This window comes from Protopterus annectens, chromosome 10.part0, assembly GCF_019279795.1.
Source record: "Protopterus annectens isolate FY-2018-M chromosome 10.part0, PAN1.0, whole genome shotgun sequence".
In the NCBI taxonomy this organism is placed as follows: Eukaryota; Metazoa; Chordata; order Ceratodontiformes; family Protopteridae; genus Protopterus; species Protopterus annectens.
The window spans coordinates 877,871,943-877,893,507 of NC_056744.1; the positions used below are offsets into that span (position 1 = coordinate 877,871,943).

Consider the following 21,565-nt stretch of genomic DNA (forward strand, 5'->3'; position numbering starts at 1 on the left):
GAGTGATAAGTAATTGTTGACAGAGTATATGGTTCTGCAGTTCTAGCCATCCAAGTTGTCTAAGGTTGAGGCAGTGGTGAGTTTTAAAGGGGGAGCATGTGATGAATCTAGCTATGCTATTATAACAGGTGGAAAGTTTGGAGAGGTTTCTTTTTAGATAGGTTAGTATATATAGCAGAGACATAGAAAAGGGTAGAAATGAGGTGGGTATGGGCAATAGTTTTCCTGGCAGAAGGGGTAAGGAAGGGTTTAATTCTATAGAGGGTACCAAGTTTTTTGTTAACAGACTTTATGGTGGAGTTGATGTGGTCATTGTAGTTGAGACGATTATCAATTGTTACACCTAGTAGGCGGGTTGTAATATCTGAGGTTATGTTGGTAGCATTGTTAGAGGTTACAGAGAAGAATGGATTTGGTGATTTATGAATTGGAGTAAAAAGCAGTAGTTTTTGTTTTTTTTAGGATTTAGGAGGAGGCAGTGTTGCATAAACCAGTTTTCAACATTATGAAAAACAGTTTGGGTAAGGGACTGGAGAGGCTATATTCTTAGCTGTACAGATTAAGGTGGAGCCATCTGCATATTGAATGCAGGTGGCTTGAGGTATGTTCATGTGTAGATCATTAATAAATAAGGAAAAAAGAAGTGGACGTAAGATAGAGCCTTTGGGTACGCCAATATTTACTGGAAGTAATGAAGACAGATTGTTATCCCAAAGTACTGCTTGCTATTTTCCAGATAAGACCTGAACCATTGTAATGCTTGTGAATCGAGAGAATGGGCCTTTAGTTTGTCTAGAAGTAAGTTATGGTTAACCATATCAAAGGCTTTTGACAGGTCAATAAATAGTGCAGAGGAAAAAGAGTTATTGTTACGATTTTTATTTATAGAGTCGGTGAAGGATAGTAGGGCAGTCATTGTGCTATGGAATGGTCTGAAGCCATGTTGGCAGTTTGCTAGTATGTTATTTTGTAGTAGCTGGTTAAGTTGTTGTTTGTGAATACATTTTTCCATTATCTTAGCTAATGGGGAGAGTAAGACAATAGGTCGAAAGTTAGAAAGCTCAGTAGAAGATCCACCTTTATGTAGAGGGATGATGTGGGATACTTTCCATATAGGTTCATAGGTTCATACTAGGCTATCTGCCCTAGGGCATTTATAAGCCTAGCCAGAGTGTGTTTGGCTTTCGCCACCCATTTTAAATTAATTTTGCTATGCTCTTTTCTGAGGTTAGTATACTGTGCCTCTGTCTAACAGTGACACAGAAGTGATACCCAGGGTAAACCTACGATCTCCCATCCACTCATCAAGATTCCTCTTGAAGAGAGTCAATGAGGGACTCTGCCTAACCTGGACTGGGATTTTATTCCAGAGTGGTAGGGATTTTGCCTTCTGAGATAGTTCTCTTAATAAGGATAGAGATGGGATAGTATATGGCTTTTGTGGCAATTTGTAGGTATTCAGATGGGAGACGGTCAGCAGAAGGGGTGCAAGGTTTCAGTTTTTGAAGTAGCTTATAGATGACAAATGTAGGTACAGGTTGTATTTGAAAGGTGAGAGGAAGTCTTGGAGGTATTTAGTGGGGAAGCAGTAAAAGGAGGTAAAGAATTGGCTAGGGTTTGAATGGCTTCTGTAAAGTAGTTATTAAAGGCATCAGGGATCTGGTTGGGGTTATTATGGTTGAAACTTGCTTGGGCAGGAGTAGTAGAGTGACTTGGCTGAAGAAGTTTGTTTATCCCTGACCAAAATTTTTGTGGAGTTTGTTGACTGGTTTGTTGGAGGTGAAGGTAGAAGTCTTTTTTGTCTGTAGGAATATTGTTCTTGGTGGCATTTCTTAATTGTTTAAAGTGGAGGTGATCTGATGGACATTTGGTAGCTCTCCATTTAGCCCAGCTTTTATTTCTGAGGAGCATCTTTTGCCTAGTTTGTTTTGTGAGCCATGGGGCAGATTTGGTTCTTATTCTAGTAGCGCGATAAGGTGCATGGTAATGTAGGATTTGAAGATAGTTAGTGTTAAAGTAGGTCACAGCCTCATCAAGTTCAAGATGGGTCAATGGTGACCAGTCACATGCTTGCAGTTTGTTTAGGAAGCTGTCTGGATTAAAGAATTTTTTTGAGCGGGAGGTTTTGAGATAATGAGTAGTTGGGATATGGACTTTTTGTCTAATAATGTAGGTAAGCATATGGTCGCTGATATCGTCGGGAAGGGTTCCTGGTGTATAAGTTTCAGGGTGGCTATTAATAAGGATCCAGTCAAGAGTAGTTTCCTTACTGCTAGGTTTGTGGATTCTAGTAGGAGTGGTTATTAATTGTGAGAATCTAAAGAGATTTATGTGGTTAGTAGGGTTAGGGGAGCTGCAGGTGGACCAGTCGATGTTAAAGTCATCCAGTACAATGGTCTCCTGGGGAAGTTGGGTAGAGAGGTAACTAAGTAAGTTTTCAAGAGTATTGGTATTGTTACCTGGGGGCGATACATGCAAATTAGATAGATAGATTTGGAGTTGTTGATTTGGAGTTTGGTAGTCAGGATTTCACATTTGGTGTCCAATGATGGAAGCACATTAAAGGGGGAAATTTGGAGATTAGATTTATAGAGAATGGCTATATCTCCACCTTTTTTGGTTTTACAGTTACATCTAAGGATATTATAGCCAGGAGGGCTATTTTCCTGGTCTAGAGTAGATGGTTTTAGCCAAGTCTCTATAAGACATAGAATATCAAATGAGTGCTCATCAAGGAGGGCATGCAGGTGGGAAATGTTATTGTTAATACTTCTAATGTTAAGGTGAGCTGTCAGGAGGGAGTTAGGTGGTTTAGTTAATGTAGAAATCATAGGCAATGTTAAATTGTCAAGGTTATTGGTATAGTCAGTGTTTGGGCCAGGGTTTGGATGAATATCACCATCTAGGACGGGGTGTTGCTGGGGATATTGTAGGGATTTAAGGATTTTGTAGAAATTATTAAAATTCTTTTTGGTAGTGAAGTAAGTAACATGGGTTGCTCTGTGATATTTTGGTAGTATATAGTTAGAGGTACAGGTTATGTTACTGTGGTTAAGGGAGTACATGAAAGACAATGGTAAAGTTTGTTGGAAGTGATGGTTTTGTTCAGGTAGAGAAAGATTTTCAAAGAAGATGAGTGCGTAAGGTATGGTACGAGAGGCTATTGTGGTAGTTAAGAGTAGTAAGTTTGTGAAAATAGTTTTATGTGTTGGGGCCATAGTAATAAGTAGATATGAGTTGAGAGTAGTTTGTGTGAGTAGGTAAAGTAGAAAATAGAAGAGAGTGTTTCAAGAGATTGAGCAGGGTTTAAATTATGCAAATAAGAAATTAGTGGAGGTTGTATAGGAGGTAGATTTGGGAAGTAGTGTAGTGAATGGTTAGGAAAGGTGAGAGATTAGTTCAAAAGAGAGCTAATTAGTACTAATTAGGAAAAAAACAGATAGGGGAGTGGCCTAGTGATAAGGAGGTTTGTGATAGGATGAGAAAAAGGGGGAGTGGTTAGTGAAGTATACGAGTGAGACCACTGGGGGTGGGTGGGAATTGGGGGTAGGGTATGGGGAGCAGAGAGAGCCAGCGGGGCAGACCCAAGGAAGGTAAAAGCAGTGAGAAAAACAATCACTAAGGTAGAAGGTAAGAACAGGAGAAGGTAAGTAAAAAGGCAGAGGTTGTGAGTGTAAAGAAGGAGGAAAGAAAATGAGAGGAAACCAAGGGGAGAAAGGGTTAATATAGGACTAGGGTTGGGAGAGAGGAGAGCTAGTTAAAGGGTTTCAATAGACTATGGAAGAGGATAGTAAAGGAGAAAAGTCAACAAGAGTATAAAGTTTAAAGTAAGTGGTAAGAAGAGAAATTAAGTGAAATTATAGGTGGGTGAAGACTGCCATCTAGTGGCCAAAGCCTGGAAGTACACCGTGATGAGATCGCAAAAGCTGGTTGTAAGCAAAAAATAAAAGTAATGGAGAAGGGAGAGGTTTAAGGGGGTTACAGAATACAGGGTGGGGGCTGCAATATCTTAGAGTCAGGAACAGTGGAGTACAACAGTAGTAGGCGGGGGTATGGCTGCTGGCAGGTATGGCAGTTTAACTAGTACACCTAGCAGGTGTAATGGACTAGTATATACATATAGTAGATGAAAAATAATTTGTGACATACAATCTTAGTTAGTTTGGCTTTCAATCCAAGGGTATTTTGATTACCCAGGTGAGGAAATACACAATCAAGTTTAGGTAGGTGAATATAGCTGGTCTTTGGAGTCCAGTAGGGCACAGACAGAAGTGGAAATAATAAGCATAAGAAGTTTGCACAGCTGGAGAGAAATAAAAATAAAGTGAGAAGAAGGTTATAATTAACACTAGGTAAAGCAAGAGAGAGACGTTACTTTAGCAGTACAAAATTAACAGAAACTAAAATACTTGTTCAAATACTAAACATCAGCACCAGGTGTAGAAAACATCAAATAATAGGTCAAAAGCGCAGGAGCAATCACCTAATTGCATAATAACTCAAATAGCTGGAACACAGCAGCTGTAATTAGATATTGAAATAGGACAAAACAATGTAAAGGATGAAATATAAACTAGAAACAAAACCTTTTAACTAAAAGTGGAACCATTACAATTAAAACATGGTAGCCAGAATTAAATGATCCAGCTTATATTCTAGGGTCCATTGCATTTTCATGCTTTGTCACCAAATAAGTCTAACGCTTTTGATGGATGTGACACGAGTTGAGGTTCAGGATACTCACCTATACATTTCACCTGTCCCATTTCCAGTTCCACTTAACAAAAAGCTGTGGATAGACTCATGAACCTTTCTCAGCCTGTGCTTAAGTAGGATTTTCATTAGACCTTGTTTATGGCTTGAGTGGTTGGAGGAAGAAAATTGTGGCAGAAATTAGGAGTTGCAGCACCCAGCAGGATAAAAGCACTCTTATTAAACTAAACAAACAACTCAGAGGACAAATAGTCTACCAAAGCCAAATTTGAGGTATGTTTGGTCTCCCAGGCCAAGGACAACCACAAAGCATTCTTTAGCTTTGTCCATAACCTCAAAGGCAGTACACAATTGCGTGCAGAGCTCATTGTAAATGGAGCCACCTATACTGAACCAGAAGATACAGCAAACCTCCTGGCTGATAAATTCAGCTCCAGCTTTACTCCTCTCTCCCCTCAACCTTCCTTCAGGAAATATAATCAAGTATAACTCCCACTGCTATCACTAGGGAACAGGTCCTCAATTCTCACTGTAAGACCAAGAACACTGCATCAATGGGCCCAGACAATATCCCAGGATGCCTTCTAAATAGCATGAAACATGACCTATCAGGGCCTCTGGAATTACTATTTAACTGTAGCTTCCAAACAGGCTTCGTGCCTCATGAATGGAGAAAGTCAGCAGTCATCCCTGTGCACAAAGGTGGGCCATCTACAGACCCTGGAAACTAAAGACCTCTAAGTCTCACTAGTCTTATATGTAAAGCCATCAAAAGAATTGTCATGGAGATGATCAACAGAGATATAGTAAACCTCCACACACTGGACCCAACCCAGTTTGGTTTTGTAAAGGGCAGATCATGCCTACTTAACCTGGTGTACTTCTTTGAGAAGGTCATCAAAGCAATGGATGAGGGCAAAATTGTCCACACTCCCTACCTTGACCTGGCCAAGGCATTTGACACAATACCCCACTCAGGCATTGTTGACAAACTCAAGAGATTAGGTACAAACCTGTATGTCACCCAGTGGATAGACAACTGGCTCACAGAGAGGATCCAGGAAGATAGAATTGGGGAGTCCACCTCTAGGCCAGTCACAAGTGGAGTCCCTCACAGATCAGTCCTTGGACCGCTCCTTTTTGGCATTTACTTCTTAGAAGTCAAGGCCAATGTCGATGTACTCTGGCTGACTAAATTTGCAGATGACTGCAAATTAGGAGCCGTCATTAAATCTCACACTGACACAAATGTTCTCCAGGAGGGGCTGATACAGACAAACAACTGGTGTCAGAGTCATGGACTAAAGCTAAATGCCAATAAATGCATAATAGTATCCTTTGGGAAGTCATCCATCGCTGGTAACTATCATATTGACAACACACTCCTTAAAGTTGACCCAGTAGTCAGGGACTTGGGGACACACATAGATAGTAATCTAGCCTTTGATCATCACGTGTCTACAGTGGTGAGGAAAACATTCTATGTTGCACAACTTATAAACAAAGGTATGGCATCCATGTCCAAGGAAGTCATTGTTCCACTGCATTTGTGTGACAGTACAGAGGTGCAGCGGTACCGTTGTCGCCTCACAGCAAGAGGTTCTTTGGTTTGATTCTTGCTGGAGTGCTTTCTGTGTGGAGTCTGCATGTCCTCCCTGCGTTTGTGTGGGTTTCCTCCGGGTGCTCCGGTTTTCTCCCACGTTACAAAGACATGCATCTGGAATGTTTCTCCCCAGGCCTTCACTGAAAATTGTCTTTGTTCCAAGTCAGACTTTTCCGGCAAACAAATGTTAAATTTAATAAAATAAAATAAAATTCTGCATTTGTCAGACCTATCATTGACTACATTGCCCCCTTTGGTATATACCTAACAAGACATATCCAAGAACTGCAATGTCCACAGAGGTTCCTCACTAAAAGAATACAGTGCATAAGTAATATGTGCTATGCAGACCGCCTCAAGGCTCTAGCCCTGTATTCTGTCTCCTACAGGCTTTTGAGGGGGGATCTATGCCTGGCATACAGGAGATTGTCAAACCCCACACTGATGGACCTCCTGCATCCAAAAAACAAACAGTACCAGAATTACCCGTTCTAAAGACTTAAACCTTGTTTATGATATAAATAGGACCTGCTGGAGAGATAGGCATGTATCCCAGAGATTAGCCCGTCTATGGAACAGGCTCCCCAGCCACGTGAAGTAGACTTCCTCCCTAATCTAATTCAAGTGCAACTTGGACAATTGGATGGGAGACTGGAAATTCATCCCTGGTTTGGCTGCTATGTCTCTGATGCAAACAGGTAGCCTGTAAATGGTTCATCTCCCAGGCCCATGCTTACACTTGTCAAGGGTATCAGAACTCGTCAGAGATTTGGGATGCATGGCTAGGCTTAAAAAGGCCCTTGTGGTCGTTAGCCTAGTAAACACCTATGAACCATGTCTCTTGCTGTAATTTTGGCTGTCATAATTCTTAAGTTAGGGCTGCATGATCAGGCGTGTGCCTGTCCAAGATGCCGTGGCTGAGGACACTGAAGTCAGGAGCAAGATCTTGAGTGCCCATTTATTGGGGTAGGTATTTGGCAAGCCAGTCCAGGATCTAGTTGATGACCTCTTGAGGAGAAAACAGGCCTTCTTATTTGCGGAGTGTCTTTATAATTCCCTACTTTGTATTCTGTTTCCTCCTGACCAGATCCAAAAGAGAAAGAGGTCTTTTTGCCACCTGAGGAGGATTCTTAGGTATCACACAGTTTTGCCCCCAGTAGATGCTAGGCAAGAGGACAACCCCAACAGCTATAGTTTTAACTCCAGCCAGGGACTGTCCGTTTTCTGAATTTTACCCAGCTTGGAGAATCCTTGCAAAAAATTAGTCTAGACATGGTCTGTCTAGGTTACACTGTTAAACTTACCACACCTTCTCCAGAAAGAACTCTGGTGGTGGATAAGTCACATGCTGTTGAATTCTTGGGACAGGCCAAAACTTTGCTGTTCAGAAGGTTTGTAGAGGCTGTTCCATTACTGCTGTCGAGGAGTATCATGGGTGCCTTAACTCTTCCTTCTCCCAAAGCAGACAGATGATTTCCATCCCATTCTGGATCTCATTGACTTTGTCCAGCACATGCTTTGTATTTCTGTTTGTATGGTCACTCTACAAGGGACATGTCTTTGCTCCTGTAGGAGCCTGGAAGGTCACCGAGTATGAAAGGTACCTTTTTTACACATCAGCGTTTGTGATCCATCCATGAAATTCTTCCTGTTTGCTCTGGGTGTGATTCATGTTCAACGCAAAGGGCCACAGTTTAAATTTTAATTAGTAGTCGCTAGTTTCACCATGGTATTGGCCATTGTGGCCAAGGCCATAAAAAATAATGATCTCTTGATTTTCCCAGACCTGGACAACTGCCTTCTGTTGGCTCAGTCCAGACACTTCTTGAAAACAAACCTGTTGTAAATTCTCCCATGGTTGCAGTTGTTGGGAGTGATCAAAAATTGTGACATCATATGTCTGTTTCCTGCTCATACAAACATTTTAATAGCATACAGTTGGACACACTTTCATTGTTAACCATTACTTCCCTTGAATAAATCTCAGGATGTCATGTCTTTGCCTGACTCTGTGAAGACACAGTGATAAGACCATGCTAAGATCCTGCAATGTTTTCTTTACTTGACATCCACCTCAGTCTTCATAATGCCATTTACACATCTGAGGATGAGGGTGCTGAAGTAGATTGTGAGGTACAACCACCATTTTCTTATGTTGTTGGACTGTTGTTGACGTGCTTAGGAATGGTAGACAGTTGTGGCCAATCTCCCTTAATTTAATTGAAATTGTTGTAGATTGCTGTAGAGTGATGCTTGCTGTGCCAGATGGGGAGTTCATCTAGTTTGCATAGCGCACGGAAGATGGTTGTACAAAAGCTGCTTGCTCATAGGACAGTAATCATAGCCCTAAAGGCTTCAGAGAAGAAATTGTGCCTAGGGCCTCTCCTCATCCAGTGAGACAAGCCGTACATCGTGTGATACCTAAGGAACCAAGGTCATATACCCTGTGCTGGGAGCTGATACTCTTCTGATAGTGGGCCAGAGGCTAATATATCAGTCTTTCAGAATTTCATATTCTCAGGAAAGTATATGAGTTGACTGATCTTCAGAATTGTTACAGCAGTAATTTGCTGGAGCTGCAGATTAAGAACCGTTTCATAATTAGGGTTTTCTGAAAGTGGGTCACTCCTGGAGGGCACCCTTTCTTGCCAAATGAGGAAATATAGTACTTCACCCTGTTCTGTTTGTTCCAGCAAGGCAAGGGAGTAATAACAGTAGAAGTGTTCTCTTTCCAGTGGCATGGGATATTCCCACTGTTTTCTTGCCTTATTGCAAATTTCAAGGAAGAATGATAAAAACTCATCCTTGTCACCTGTTTTGGCTGAAAAGGTGCGCTTTCAGCCGTGAGGTCCTTGGTGGCCCATAAAACTCGAACCTGTCCAAGGTAAGGATGCCTTCTATGGCTACAGTGACAGCTGGCTCCACCTGAGATCTTAGTTTCTGATGTAAACCCTTGGCCATACCACATTTGCCATCTGGACATCTTGTAGGCTTATTAAGGCTGATAGAAAACCTACCTTTCAGGAGGCTTGACTCTCCAAGTAGAAAGTTACTTTTTTCTGTCCACTAAGTTTTGCCCAATGACCCCCTTCCTTTTCACAATTGCTTGCATTATTCCTCTCTAAAGAGCCAGGCACTCTTTATCATGTGTGAGAGCCCTACAGTCCATTTGTTCCCTGGCTGGAGTGCCTAATCAGCCCATTACTTATATCAGAGAAATAAAGGACAGGCAGAAGGGCGTGAACCAGGCTACCAGATCCTGTTGATTCCCCTCCCCCACATGAGAGATTCTCATCCCTATTGTGGCTCACGACAGCTTCATTAGTGGTGATGACTGTGGTTAGCATGCATATCTCTGCACACATGCTAACCACAGTCCTAGGCAATTAAAGCTTTACTAGTATTTCCTGTAGGTGTTACTCATGCAGTAAGCTTGAATCATGTCCCTTTCTCAATTTGGACAAGTTGACAGACGCTGCTCACTCCCATCTTCCATACACCACTGCCTCTAGTGTCTGTGCAACTAATCAGATAGGTCACCTGATTTGTAAGTAATCTGTCCATGCAAGGAAACATTTTCTACTTTAAGTTAATCAATCCTGTATTCTGCTCTGGCCGGTCAGCTTACAAGTATCCTTGACTTGTCTTAAGTAGCCGTATGATTTTGGTAGTCATTGTACATCTGTTATGTCTCTCTAATCATTTTTTCTAGAAAGCAGGATTGTGGTCCAATACTGGCTGGTTAAGCAGCTCCTTAAAGGAGTTCTGCAACTCTTTCTTTCTTTGAAGAGCCCCACTGCTGTGTAGGTCCTAGATTTATTGGTGACTAGCTTGTCTCTCCATCATTTGAGCTTGCTAGCTTTGCAGTGTTGGAAGTTTCTTTATTGGAAAACACCTCTTCTGGTACCCATCATCTCTGTACAGAGGACCTTTGGATTTCAGACCTTTTTTGTGGGAACACAGTCTGGCCTTTAACAATAATATGATATCTCAGGATGAACCTGTATTTCCTTCTGAAGGTAGTTTTGAAGATGTCTCTGAACCATTCTTTTCATCTTCCTGTTTTCTGTGTTTGAGCAGAGACAAGGAGAGTAAGGCTGTTCATAATGTGGATATAAACCAACCTTTAGATTTTGTTTAATGGTGGGAATAGGTCTTTAAGAAGATTAATCATTCTGTCTTCTTTGTGCCCTGTAACGAAGGAGTTGTAGTTGCCAAGCATCTGTTTAACTGAATTATGACCTTTCTTAGGCTGCTGTTTTGCTATAGTGAACTGATGGGGTCAGAGCTTACTCCCATAGAGGATAGACTGCCTCTCATAACTGCTTCAAGAAATTTCATTGTAGACTTTTGTGTCATAGCCACTTGCTTTTTAATGCATACCTTTATTATTATGTCAACCAGGACAAAAGGTCATTGTGTTATGACTTCGCTGTCTGAATTCTGTGCTTGTGTGATCATCCATTTTCTTCTACCCTGGTGGCAACTGCATCATCTCAGCCAAGGACTCACCGAGGAGGGTCCTCAGTATCCTGTGTCGCAGATATATTCATACTCAGTCACTTGATCTCTGAGAGGATCCCCCTGTGTGGGTTACAAAGGTCTTCTCTCACTCTTCAACAGGGATGATCATCACCTCATCCACGTTAATATGTTGGAGTTCCCTTTAAGACAGGCAAGTCTATACTTTTATTTAGTTATACTTGTCTAATGTCAGATCTTTATTGTAAAATACTCATTGGTGCCCTGGGTGCATTTTGGAACTCTGAGAATGTGTTCACTGTAGCTAAGGTGTTACATCATGGCTAGCATTAGCACTAGTGAGCAGATGCCTCAGAACACAGGATTTTACAGAAAAAAATATGCAATACTATCATTGGTGGAGAAGGTGTACTCAGTGAAGGACCCAGCTGATGTGGTAAGACTACATCTGTTATTTCTGGGTAGATGTGTTAACTCATTACAGCATAGTGACTCCACGAGAATCTTCTGTAATTACATCCTACTAATGCCTCTAGGCATCAAATATTACTTGTTCATGTTTGTGTTAATAATTTCAAAACTGTGTTACATACAACATAATTTCGAAAGCACGCACACTGACTGCAATTTGTGTTGCTTTAATGGCTACTGAGGTATCGTAACTTGATACAGAATTACAAAAAATAATACTTGTTCACTTGTAGCCAATAAAATGCAGTTTAAAACCTTTGATCAAATGAATGCAACCACTATAAAGATTATTTTGTGATTTACAATTTTCTAGTAATATTTATAGTTCTAGAAATATGAACATTTGTGTGAACTCTGAAGCTATAACTTAGTTTTAAGGCTTAGGCCACGCCCTTTGGAAATCAGAGTTCAAAGTCAAAATAGCTGCACTGGAGGGAAGTATTTAAAGATGGGTCAGGTCAGGCACAGGTGTGGTATTAGCAGCCTGAGAAAGTTTGATTGAGAGTAGGATTATGGCAGCAAAGCACAGGTCCGGCTACCACTGTAGCCAGAATATTTTCTCACAGATATGTACTATGGCAGAAACACACATTGCCAGATTCTTTCCCCAACAGTGTTCTTACTTTTCACTTTGAAAGTAAGATTGTTTCTCTTCAAACTAGATTATTACTTGATGGAGAGTTGTGGGACCTGTGAGATGGTTTGACAGCCATGTTTTCCGTTCCTGTAATGTTTATGTCTACTTTTTTGGGGTACATGTTTATTGGATGTTTGTAGCATGTCCAAAGGATATCTGTCCAAATCTGAGTTGGTATACGGTGACGGTTTTTGGATTTGAGAGCTAGTCATCTAAACTGTGTTGGTCAGTCCACTAGAATGGTTGTATGCAGAGCATAGGCTTAGTGGCTGCGCTCATTAGTCTCATTGAGAAAACAGATTTTAGAACCTAGAAATCTTGGAAATGAGTAGAGTGAAATTGATCTGGTTAGTTTTGTTATGCACAGTACTGTGGTAATTGCATGAACTAAGCAGCCACTGCTGGAGCTGACTTTTTGACATCAGTTGAGCTGAAGAAGAGTTAAATTTTGAAGTGGTTAAGGAATAAAATGCACTATAGTGATGTATTAGTACTATTCCTCCTGGCTGTGGAAAGAAACTTGGCTGCAAGAGTAAACAAATGGTGAGTCCTAGCTGGTGACATGGCCTTATATATATAGCCTCGTGGAAATGTACTTTACTGCAGAAAGTGGTGTCTTGACATTTTCCAGAAACGTTTGACCTCTGAATAGACTCAACACCATTTCAGATGTTATAGTATTCACTCGGTGAGTGGGCTTGGTCTACAATCTATTATATTAAAATCTGACAAGAGCATTACTGTATTAAAAATTTAGCTACAGTGGAGATTTGTGCTATTAAAAATACAGAATCCACGAAGCTGTCTTAGATTTACAGGAGCAATGTCACTCCCATGCAAGGAAATTGTGTAAGCAGAGGTTCCTGGAATTGGTCCAGGAAAAGCTGACCAGATTAGTGTTTCTTTTGCATGTGCTTCAAAATCCACAGCTATTGATAATTTACCTTCTGATCACTAATCATTCTCTAGAGTTCCCAAAATATCATGAAACAAAGGAGAGTTTTGAAGAAAGTAATATTAAGAGAAAGAGAGGGCAGAAGCTGAAAACTAATAACTGCAAGAGTTTAGGGAAACCTAAAGCATTCTGTGGGATCTCAAACATATTCAGCTATAATTTAAGTTTGGAGTACCCGGTCTTCCTTAAAAGCAGTTGACCATTCAGGTCACATAATTATAGTATTTTTGTTTCCTCTTCTAATTGCATTCCGTATCAACTTCAGTGAGTCTTCTCAGCATTTGTTAACCTTTGTAGCGCAAACATCATGTCACACTTTCATTGCTTCCTCCTCTTGTTTAGTTCCCCTTATGTGATGTTAGAATCCTTATGCGTTTAGCAGCCTTGAATGAAATCTGATATTGATACTTTTCATGCATTTTCCATGCATATGTGTCATGGGGTCTAGGATTATTCACTGAAAGCACAATTCACTGAAAACTCAATTCACTGAAACACATTTCACTGAAAGTTATATATGGCCTTTTCCCCACTGTAGTGCAACCCTGGAGTTATATAGTAAGTGGGGGTGTGGGGGCGTCAGCGGCATAGCCCCCCACATAGTTTGGCTATATATTAAGTTTAGAAAAGAGTACTTTATTGAAATTGCAAGTATCCATGTGTATAGTTCAAAATATTTAAAATGGGGGGGGCTATGTCCCCACACCCCCTTACTATATATTCTAACTCCAGGGTCGCACCACAGTGGAGAAAAGGCCATATATAACTTTCGGTGAATTGTGTTTTCATTGAATTGAGCTTTCAGTGAACTGTGCACAGTCAAATGTGTTTCAGTGAAATGTGCTTTTAGTGAATAGTCCTAGACCCATGTGTCATAACTTCCTTTGCATCAGTTATGGTTAAGTTGAAATTGTTGATTTCCCTGTCTTTCTTGTTTATAATCTTCTGATCTTTGACATACAGACAAGACACATTATAGCCCAAATCACTACCTTCTGTCATACTGATAATGTCCTTACGTAAAGATGACCTGGTTGTTCCTTTACCCAGCCTTTTTGCCACAATAACTTAGGACTCTACATCTGATAACATCCTGTTTGCCAAGCTATTTTTCATCCCTTCTTGATTTAGATGTCTGAAGAAAAGATGGTGGTCTACCTCTTCTTTCTTTTGTTTGTTTTGTTTTATTTCTTGTAGTGTAGGAAAAGATGTGCTTGAAAGCTGCCTTAAAAATACACACACACACACACACACACACACACACACACACACACACACACACACACACACACACACAAAAAAAACTCATCACATGACACAGTAGCTCTAGCTGTGCCTTAGGTGCAGGCTTCTGTATTTCATCATGGTCCTTGGAGCCTAGTGATGGTGATTACCAGGAGTCTTTTGTTAGAATGGTGCAGCTAGAAAGACATCCATCTTTCATTCAGAAGGCTATGATGGTTCTAGCTCTATAGTGGGATTAAAGCCATAGCCAGAAATGCAGGCATTTTATGGGTGCTATATTGGTGGCACATGCCTCTTTACATACATATTTCTGGATGGAAATAAAATAACCAAATACCGTATTTGAAAAGCGAAGTGATATTTATTAAATAAGACATATATAAAGTTTAAATAACTTAAAACTGATGAATATGATTTTTGTCACAGCTAACATAAACACACTTATCTTGTATTCATATAGCTGTAATATACATTGTTTATAATGCTAACTCTGATTGTAATACTCTTATTATTTCATTCCTAATCCTTTATCTAAGTCTGTAAACTTTTGCCCTTCCAGTTGTGTGCATTTGATGTTCTGGTGGAATTCTTGCAAATTTGAGTTGGTGAACAGTACTCAACTGTGTCTTCATAGCCACTGCAGGCTAACTAAATATCGCCTAATATTGCTTTATCCAGTGTAGCTTTATCTTCAACATAGGTATGAAACAAAAGAGTTATGTTCTTCGATTCATAAATCTTTAAGCAGTGATGATGAACAACTCTTGTCATACTGTCACAAGTTAGTCATGTTCTCTGATTCATAGTCTTTGTGGAGTGATGAATAATTCCTGTCATACTGACACAATCCAACAGTACTTGATACACTGTCTCCTCTACTTGCTGGCATGGAGAATTAAAGGTAAATTTCTGAATAAACTTTTTGGTTCTTCAGTAAATTATTAGGAAAATTACTCGGCTGAAATCATCAGAGTTTTCTTTTGTTTTACCTTCCATTCTTTTTATTCTTTCATTTTCTTAATTTATTTCTGTATTTCACCTATCTTGCAAATGTCTTATTTATATAATATGTCAGTATAAATTATTTGAATTAATTTCATGCCTTTTTCATTATATTCCAGTTTTAACTTGTTCTCCAAAGCAAGAAATAATGTATTACACAAAGTACTGTAGTAAACCCACAAGAAGTAAAATAAAAACTAAACTGTTGCTTAAAAATGTATTTTATTGTCTAATATCCAGTTAGAAATGCCTGTACATAAATTAAGAAGTAAATATATGATTCACTTATTAATTTACCTCATATCAGAGAGCAACATTCTCTTGAACAGGATTTTACTTTGTAACATATTTCTTATAATAATTATTCATTTTATTTTCCACCTTTTCTTGTCCTCATTCTGTGCCTTTTATTTTTTTTCTCTAAAGATAATCTGTTACAGCTTACCTCTAATTTTTCATAACAGCTGACCGTATGCTTTCAATTTAATGAACATCACTGTATCAAGACACTTATCCTGTAAACTGCTGATCATTTTGTGTCACTTGTGTTACGTCTTTCTAAATGCATTACATCTTATGTTCCATTTCACTGAATGTTTTTCGTATTGCCCTGGTCCATTGCTGAAAAGGACCTCTTAAGAGCTGAGTTAAGCTAGCCTGAGTAACACAAGAAAATAAACAAACAAAAACTAAATAAACTGCATAGTATACCATAATAAGTTCATCCACATTTTTACATGGCTTTCTGCTTACTCCGTATCCAACTTTCTGTGGTAACCTTTCTCATTTTGTATTGTTAACATTTCCCCTTGAGTTCTGGAAAGCTTTCAAAATCTGGTTTACTTGCAGCACTCGCAAACAGGTACACTTTAGCAAAGGTCTACTATGCTCACATGCTAGTAGTTCCTAACACATCTGGTCTCTGATGCTTGCTTGAAAAAGCAAGTGCTTGAACTCCCACTAGCCTGATCTCCAATTCCTGCACACCACCCAATCCTATATACTACATAGTCCTACCTGAACACAAACCTAAAACTCCCACTCAGTTCCCAACCTGGCTCCTCTGTCCCTAACCCAAAGCCTTCATTCACCCTTTCCTAACCCTGAAGTCCCTGATCTCTACCTAAACCTAAAATCCAAACTCCCTTCCTTAAACCTAAATTCTCCAATTGCTCCTTAACCCTATGACTTCCTGTTTACTCCCTTGTCCCTCTCTAAACCTAAACTCACAGATCATTCCCTAACCCTAAAGCTCCCTTCCCACTCCCTAATCATAACTCCCCCCTCTTGCTCCCTCCCCACGGCTGCTGTACAGATTCATTTTCACATTTGAGCTCAAGCAGCAGCCTACCCTAGCTGTAGTGAATTTTGAGTGCTTTACCAAAGTACACATCATCTGAAGTGTATTTATTTATTTTTTTAATTTTCTGTCTATAGCCATGTTGTAGTCCATCTGTAGTTCTTTAGGATTCTTCTACAGTTAGTAGTAGAATAAAGTGGTTTATTTTGCAAATAAGAAAGTTAACCATGATCATGCATTAGCATTTTGTTAGTTATGAGTCATAAATATCTATTTTCCATTGACAGAACATTGCATCAGTAATACAGTGTGACTTGACTGTTTTAAATATTAAATACATTTCTTTTACATCTTTATAAATGGTGTTTTATCAGGATGCTTCCAGAGTTTAAAATTTACAGTAAATATATTTTCTTTAACAAATGTTTACTAATGTTATTTTTGTTTTATTCCTGCAGGCTCGGATTTCTTACACACGGATGAAATATCTCTTTTTTTCATGGTTAGCAGTATTTGTTGGCAGCTGGATAATATATGTCCAGTATTCAGCATACACGGAATTATGCAGGGGAAGTGACTGTAAAAATATGATAGTAAGTGAATTTCCCTGATAAATATCAATGTTTCTTTCTTTCTCTCTCTCTTTTTTTTTTTTACTACTAGAATGGTCCTTTAAGAAGAGCGTTAAAAAGCAAAAGATGAATTTTAAATTCTTGGCATTATTTTTAAGCAGAAGTAATAAGTTTGCTGGAAAGACTTTGCTGTTACATTTATTTTTGCACTTGCGATGAATTTTCAGTTTTTGTTTTCTTTCTGTACTGTTTGAGAATTTATTTAATGTATTTGGTTTGTAGTTATCTTTTGCAGAAAAGAAGATATTTGTTTTATGTAAATGCAAGTGTATCACTACTAGTTGATGTTCCATTACAATGTTGACAAAACAAAACAATGAACTAAACGCACAGAATCTAAACCAGCAACAGAAGGAAAACACACATCTTCCTTCTGCGATTCATCATAGTAACACCAAATGCACATAACCCCAATACAACTACTATAATTAACAAAAAGTAAAACAACAAAAACACATGATTTGCATGGGATGCCTCTCTCTCCGCATCCTCTTGCTTATGTATACTAACTCCACAGTTGCACACAAACAACGAAAACAGAGGTGGGCTACCAGTCACAACTTGAGTTGAGATACCAGATGACTAGAGGCTTCTGAAATAAGTTGCCTGTTTTGTTTTTGATTTTTTTTTTGTTGCTTATTTATACTATTTACTATACTGTTTATTGCCTGATTCCTTTTGTCATTGTCTAACTGCTATTTTTCTGCTGTTTTAAAATTTCTCTAGTGTTTCCTGCTGAAACTAGGGTAGCTAGTAGCTGGAGCATAGTCCAGATCCAGGCTTGCTGCTTCTGGAACTGTTTGTAGTAGTTTGTTCTGAGCACGTTTTCCAGACCGTCTTGAATTGGAAGGGGCCTATCTGAACTTTTGTGAGAGGATTGTGTACTTTTGAGGGTCCTTTTGAATTTTGAGGGTTTTTTTCCCCAGTTTTAGCTTCTGGTATTTAGGCCCTGCATCTGAGCAGGTTTCAGCTTGTTTGCGCCTTGCACAGCACAGCTCAGTACTGCGCAGTTGTGCTTCAAAGTTGGGCAGTTAAAATTCAACACATTTTCCCATAAAACCCATGCAGAAATATCCATTTGCCGAGCTCCTCTGTGATCATTTCAGAAAAAGGGACAACAGTCTTCAACCTACCATTGTAGACAATTGGACTACCCTTGTTTCTCCTGCCAACTTTGTAGACTTGAGTCTCTTGAGACAGTGTAGATAGAGAATTGCAAATGTACCTTAGTTAGCTGTGATCTGTACCTTTAAGGAGCTAAAGGGAGAGCAAGGGGCGTGGTTAAGTGTTTCAATGCTGGTATTTAAACTCACTTGTAATGGTGTGAATGTTTTGCTTGTCTGAAGAAGTTAGTGCAAGGTACTAACGAAAAGCTTTTATAGTGGCTTAATAAAATTTGTTGTTTTTCATGTTTTTTACGTTTTGGACTGGCCTGAGTCGAGTTCTTGGCTTTTGAATCAGCGGTGGTTTTCGCTAGTTTGCCTGGGAAGGCATGGTTGACAAACCTCGCTGCTTTGTCAGAGACTGTTTACGTCTGACACCCCTATGCTTTTGTTTCCTGGCAAAGGCTCTTACTTCCCCCATAGTGCCTTTTCTAGGCAAGGTCTCAAACAGCTTTACTGGCATGAAATTAACCAATCAGAATAAAATAGGGGTCATGCTGCTAAATGCTAGGAGCGTAAACCAAAAACCGCACTCCCTGAAAACACTTCTGTCACTAGAAGATGTAGATGTCTGTGCAGTCACAGAAAGCTGGTTTAAGGCCTCAGAAAGTAACCCGGGCCTGCAAGGCTACAATGCCTTCTCCACCTTTAGACCAGAAAATGAATGTTTGAAAACCAAAATAGGCGGTGTTTCAGTCTGTATTAGACATAAATTCACCTCACATCTAGTTAGACTGGACAGCTCCATGGAGTTACGCCAGGTCCAGGTTACGGTGATTAAGACCCCCATTCAAGTCCTAGCCAGTTGTTGATCCCCCTCCATGGGTTACGACACCCATGAAGCCTACTTAATCAAACTGAAGACAATTCAAATTTTACCAGACACACTGGTTATGAGGAGTTTCGATTATCCCACTGTCAAGTGGGAAACCTCCTCTAGCCCAAACACACTAGCACAAATGTTCCTTGACTTTGTGAATTCAAATGCCCTGGAGCAAATTGTCCATACCCTGACAAGACTAATAAATATTCTAGATCTGGTCCTCACCAACATGTCAAACAGGTGCACTGCTGCAATTGTTGGACCTTCATTAGTTCAAACTGACCACAAATCAGTCATCTTCGAACTGACACTAACACCAGAACTCACAAAGGGTGAAATCAGACTAAAAACTTCACCAAGGCAAGCTATACCCTCCTAGGTGAAGATATACATGCATTCCAAGTCCCACCCCAAGCAGAAAGTGGTAACTATGCCAAAGCTTACACTAAAGCCCTGTATAATCACTTGCATAAGTGTATAAAGTTGGCTGTACCAGATAGAGTCAAAGCCAGAGCCCTAAGTAAAATCAAGCTGCCTTGGTGGACTTCCAGCATCAACAAACTCTACAATAAACGCAAAAAGTTGCTGTCCAAGAAAACAAAGACAAGGACTAGGGTTGCCACCTTTTCAAATGCCCAAAGTGGGACATTTTTTGTACAAACGTCAGACTTTGCAAGGCAAAACATACCAACGGCCAGTACAAAGGACAGAACTTCACTTTTTGCCTAAATAAATGCTTATTCTTGTAGCATTTTAGTTGCTTATTCTGTTTCTTACAACATTTAGGTGTTTCAGAAACAAATAACTGTTTTATGCAACTATTACATAAAATATAGGGATATTTTTGTCTGAAAATCTCAGGACATTTGCCATTTTTTCAATTTTTTTGCAGAACACAACTGCCCAAAGAGGGACTGTCCCTCGCAAAGTGGAACAGGTGGTAACCCTAACAAGGACCCAACAATGGAAAAACATCCTCCTCAGCCTTAATAGGCAAATAAGACAACTTGTCAAATCCTCCAAGAGCTCCTTTGAGAGAAATCTAGCAAGTACTGCCAAGAATAACCATAAGGCCTTTTTACAGCTATGTATGTAACCTTAAGGGTAGGACCCAAGCATGTAGAGAACTGGTGGCCACCAGTATCACACACTGACCCCACAGAAGTAGCGAACCTGCTAGCGGATAGGTTTGGTGAAAATTTCACTCCTTTTTCTCCTCCTAACTTTCAACAAACCCTCCCCCAAACTCCCCCACCACCTTACATATTTGAAGAGCAGGTCCTCAAAGCCCTGTCCAAGGCAAAGAACACAGCCTCTATGGGAACAGATGACATCCCAGGCTGTCTTTTAAACAGGCTAAAATATGAACTAGCATCACCACTAAGTACCCTTTTCAATCATAGCCTAACCACAGACTTTGTTCCTGTGGAATGGAGAACAGCTACAGTTATTCCCCTTCACAAAGGTGGCCTAACAACAGACCTGGTGAATTACAGACCCATAAGACTGACTAGCCTCATCTGTAAGGTCATGGAATGTATCATTATGTACCTCATAAATAAAGACATAGGTGACCTCCAAACCCTGGATCCTACCCAATTCAGCTTTGTGAAGTGCAGATCCTGTCTGTTAAATCTGGTGGATTTCTTTGAAAGTGTGACCAAGGCCATTGATGAGGGCAAATTTGTGCACACAGCATACATCGACTTTGCAAAGGCTTTCGACACAATCCCACATTCAGGCATTACCGATAAACTTAGCAAACTGAATTTAAACCCCTTCGTTATAAGATGGGTTGCCAACTGGCTGACAAACTGGACACACACTATCAAAGTGGGTGACTCCATATCAGCCAGCAGACCTTTTACTAGCAGGGTGTCACAGGGGTCAGTGCTGGGTCCCTTACTGTTTGGTATATACTTCTCAAAAGTTCAGGTCAAAACTAAAGGGTTGTGGCTGACCAAGTTTGCAGCGACTACAGCCCCTGGGAACTATCGCTGCATTAGCTTGACGAGTCTGTTATGCAAAGCCACAGAACGCGTCATCTTGGACTTAATAAACAAGGATATAGGGAATCTCCAAACTCTGGATCCCACACAGTTTGGTTTTGTGAAGGGTAGATCATGCCTGCGCAACTTGGTTGACTTCTTTGAGTCAGTCACCAGAGCTGTGGATGAAGGCAGGGTGGTTTGTACAGCCTACCTTGATCTGGCCAAGGCCTTTGATATCATTCCCCACTCAGGAATCATAGAAAAACTCACTAAGCTAGGCATCAACCCCTATATCACTGGGTGGGTTGCAGACTGGCTCACAGGTAGAACCAACAGTGTGAAAGTAGCTGACTCCAAGTCAGACTGCCAACCAGTCACGAGTGGATTCCCACAGGGTTTGGTCCTGGGTCCTCTCTTGTTTGGTATGTACTTATTTGAAGTCCAGGCCAACACGAAAGGACTCTGGCTGACAAAGTTCGCAGACGATTGTAAGTTGGGAGCTATTATTAACTCCTCAAGTGATGTTGATATCCTACAGAAAGGGCTCA

The 21,565-nt window shown here is 40.1% G+C and overlaps 1 protein-coding gene across 1 annotated transcript in view; it reads left to right on the top strand.

Annotated features, from left to right (window-relative positions):
• DIPK1A (divergent protein kinase domain 1A) overlaps positions 1-21,565 on the top strand; it is a 572,187-nt gene that overhangs the window by 151,962 nt on the left and 398,660 nt on the right. The window contains exon 2 of the mRNA XM_044085677.1: positions 16,867-17,001. Within this exon, the coding sequence (XP_043941612.1) occupies positions 16,888-17,001 (114 nt within the window). The 5' untranslated portion in view covers positions 16,867-16,887. The remainder of the gene's footprint in view (positions 1-16,866; positions 17,002-21,565) is intronic.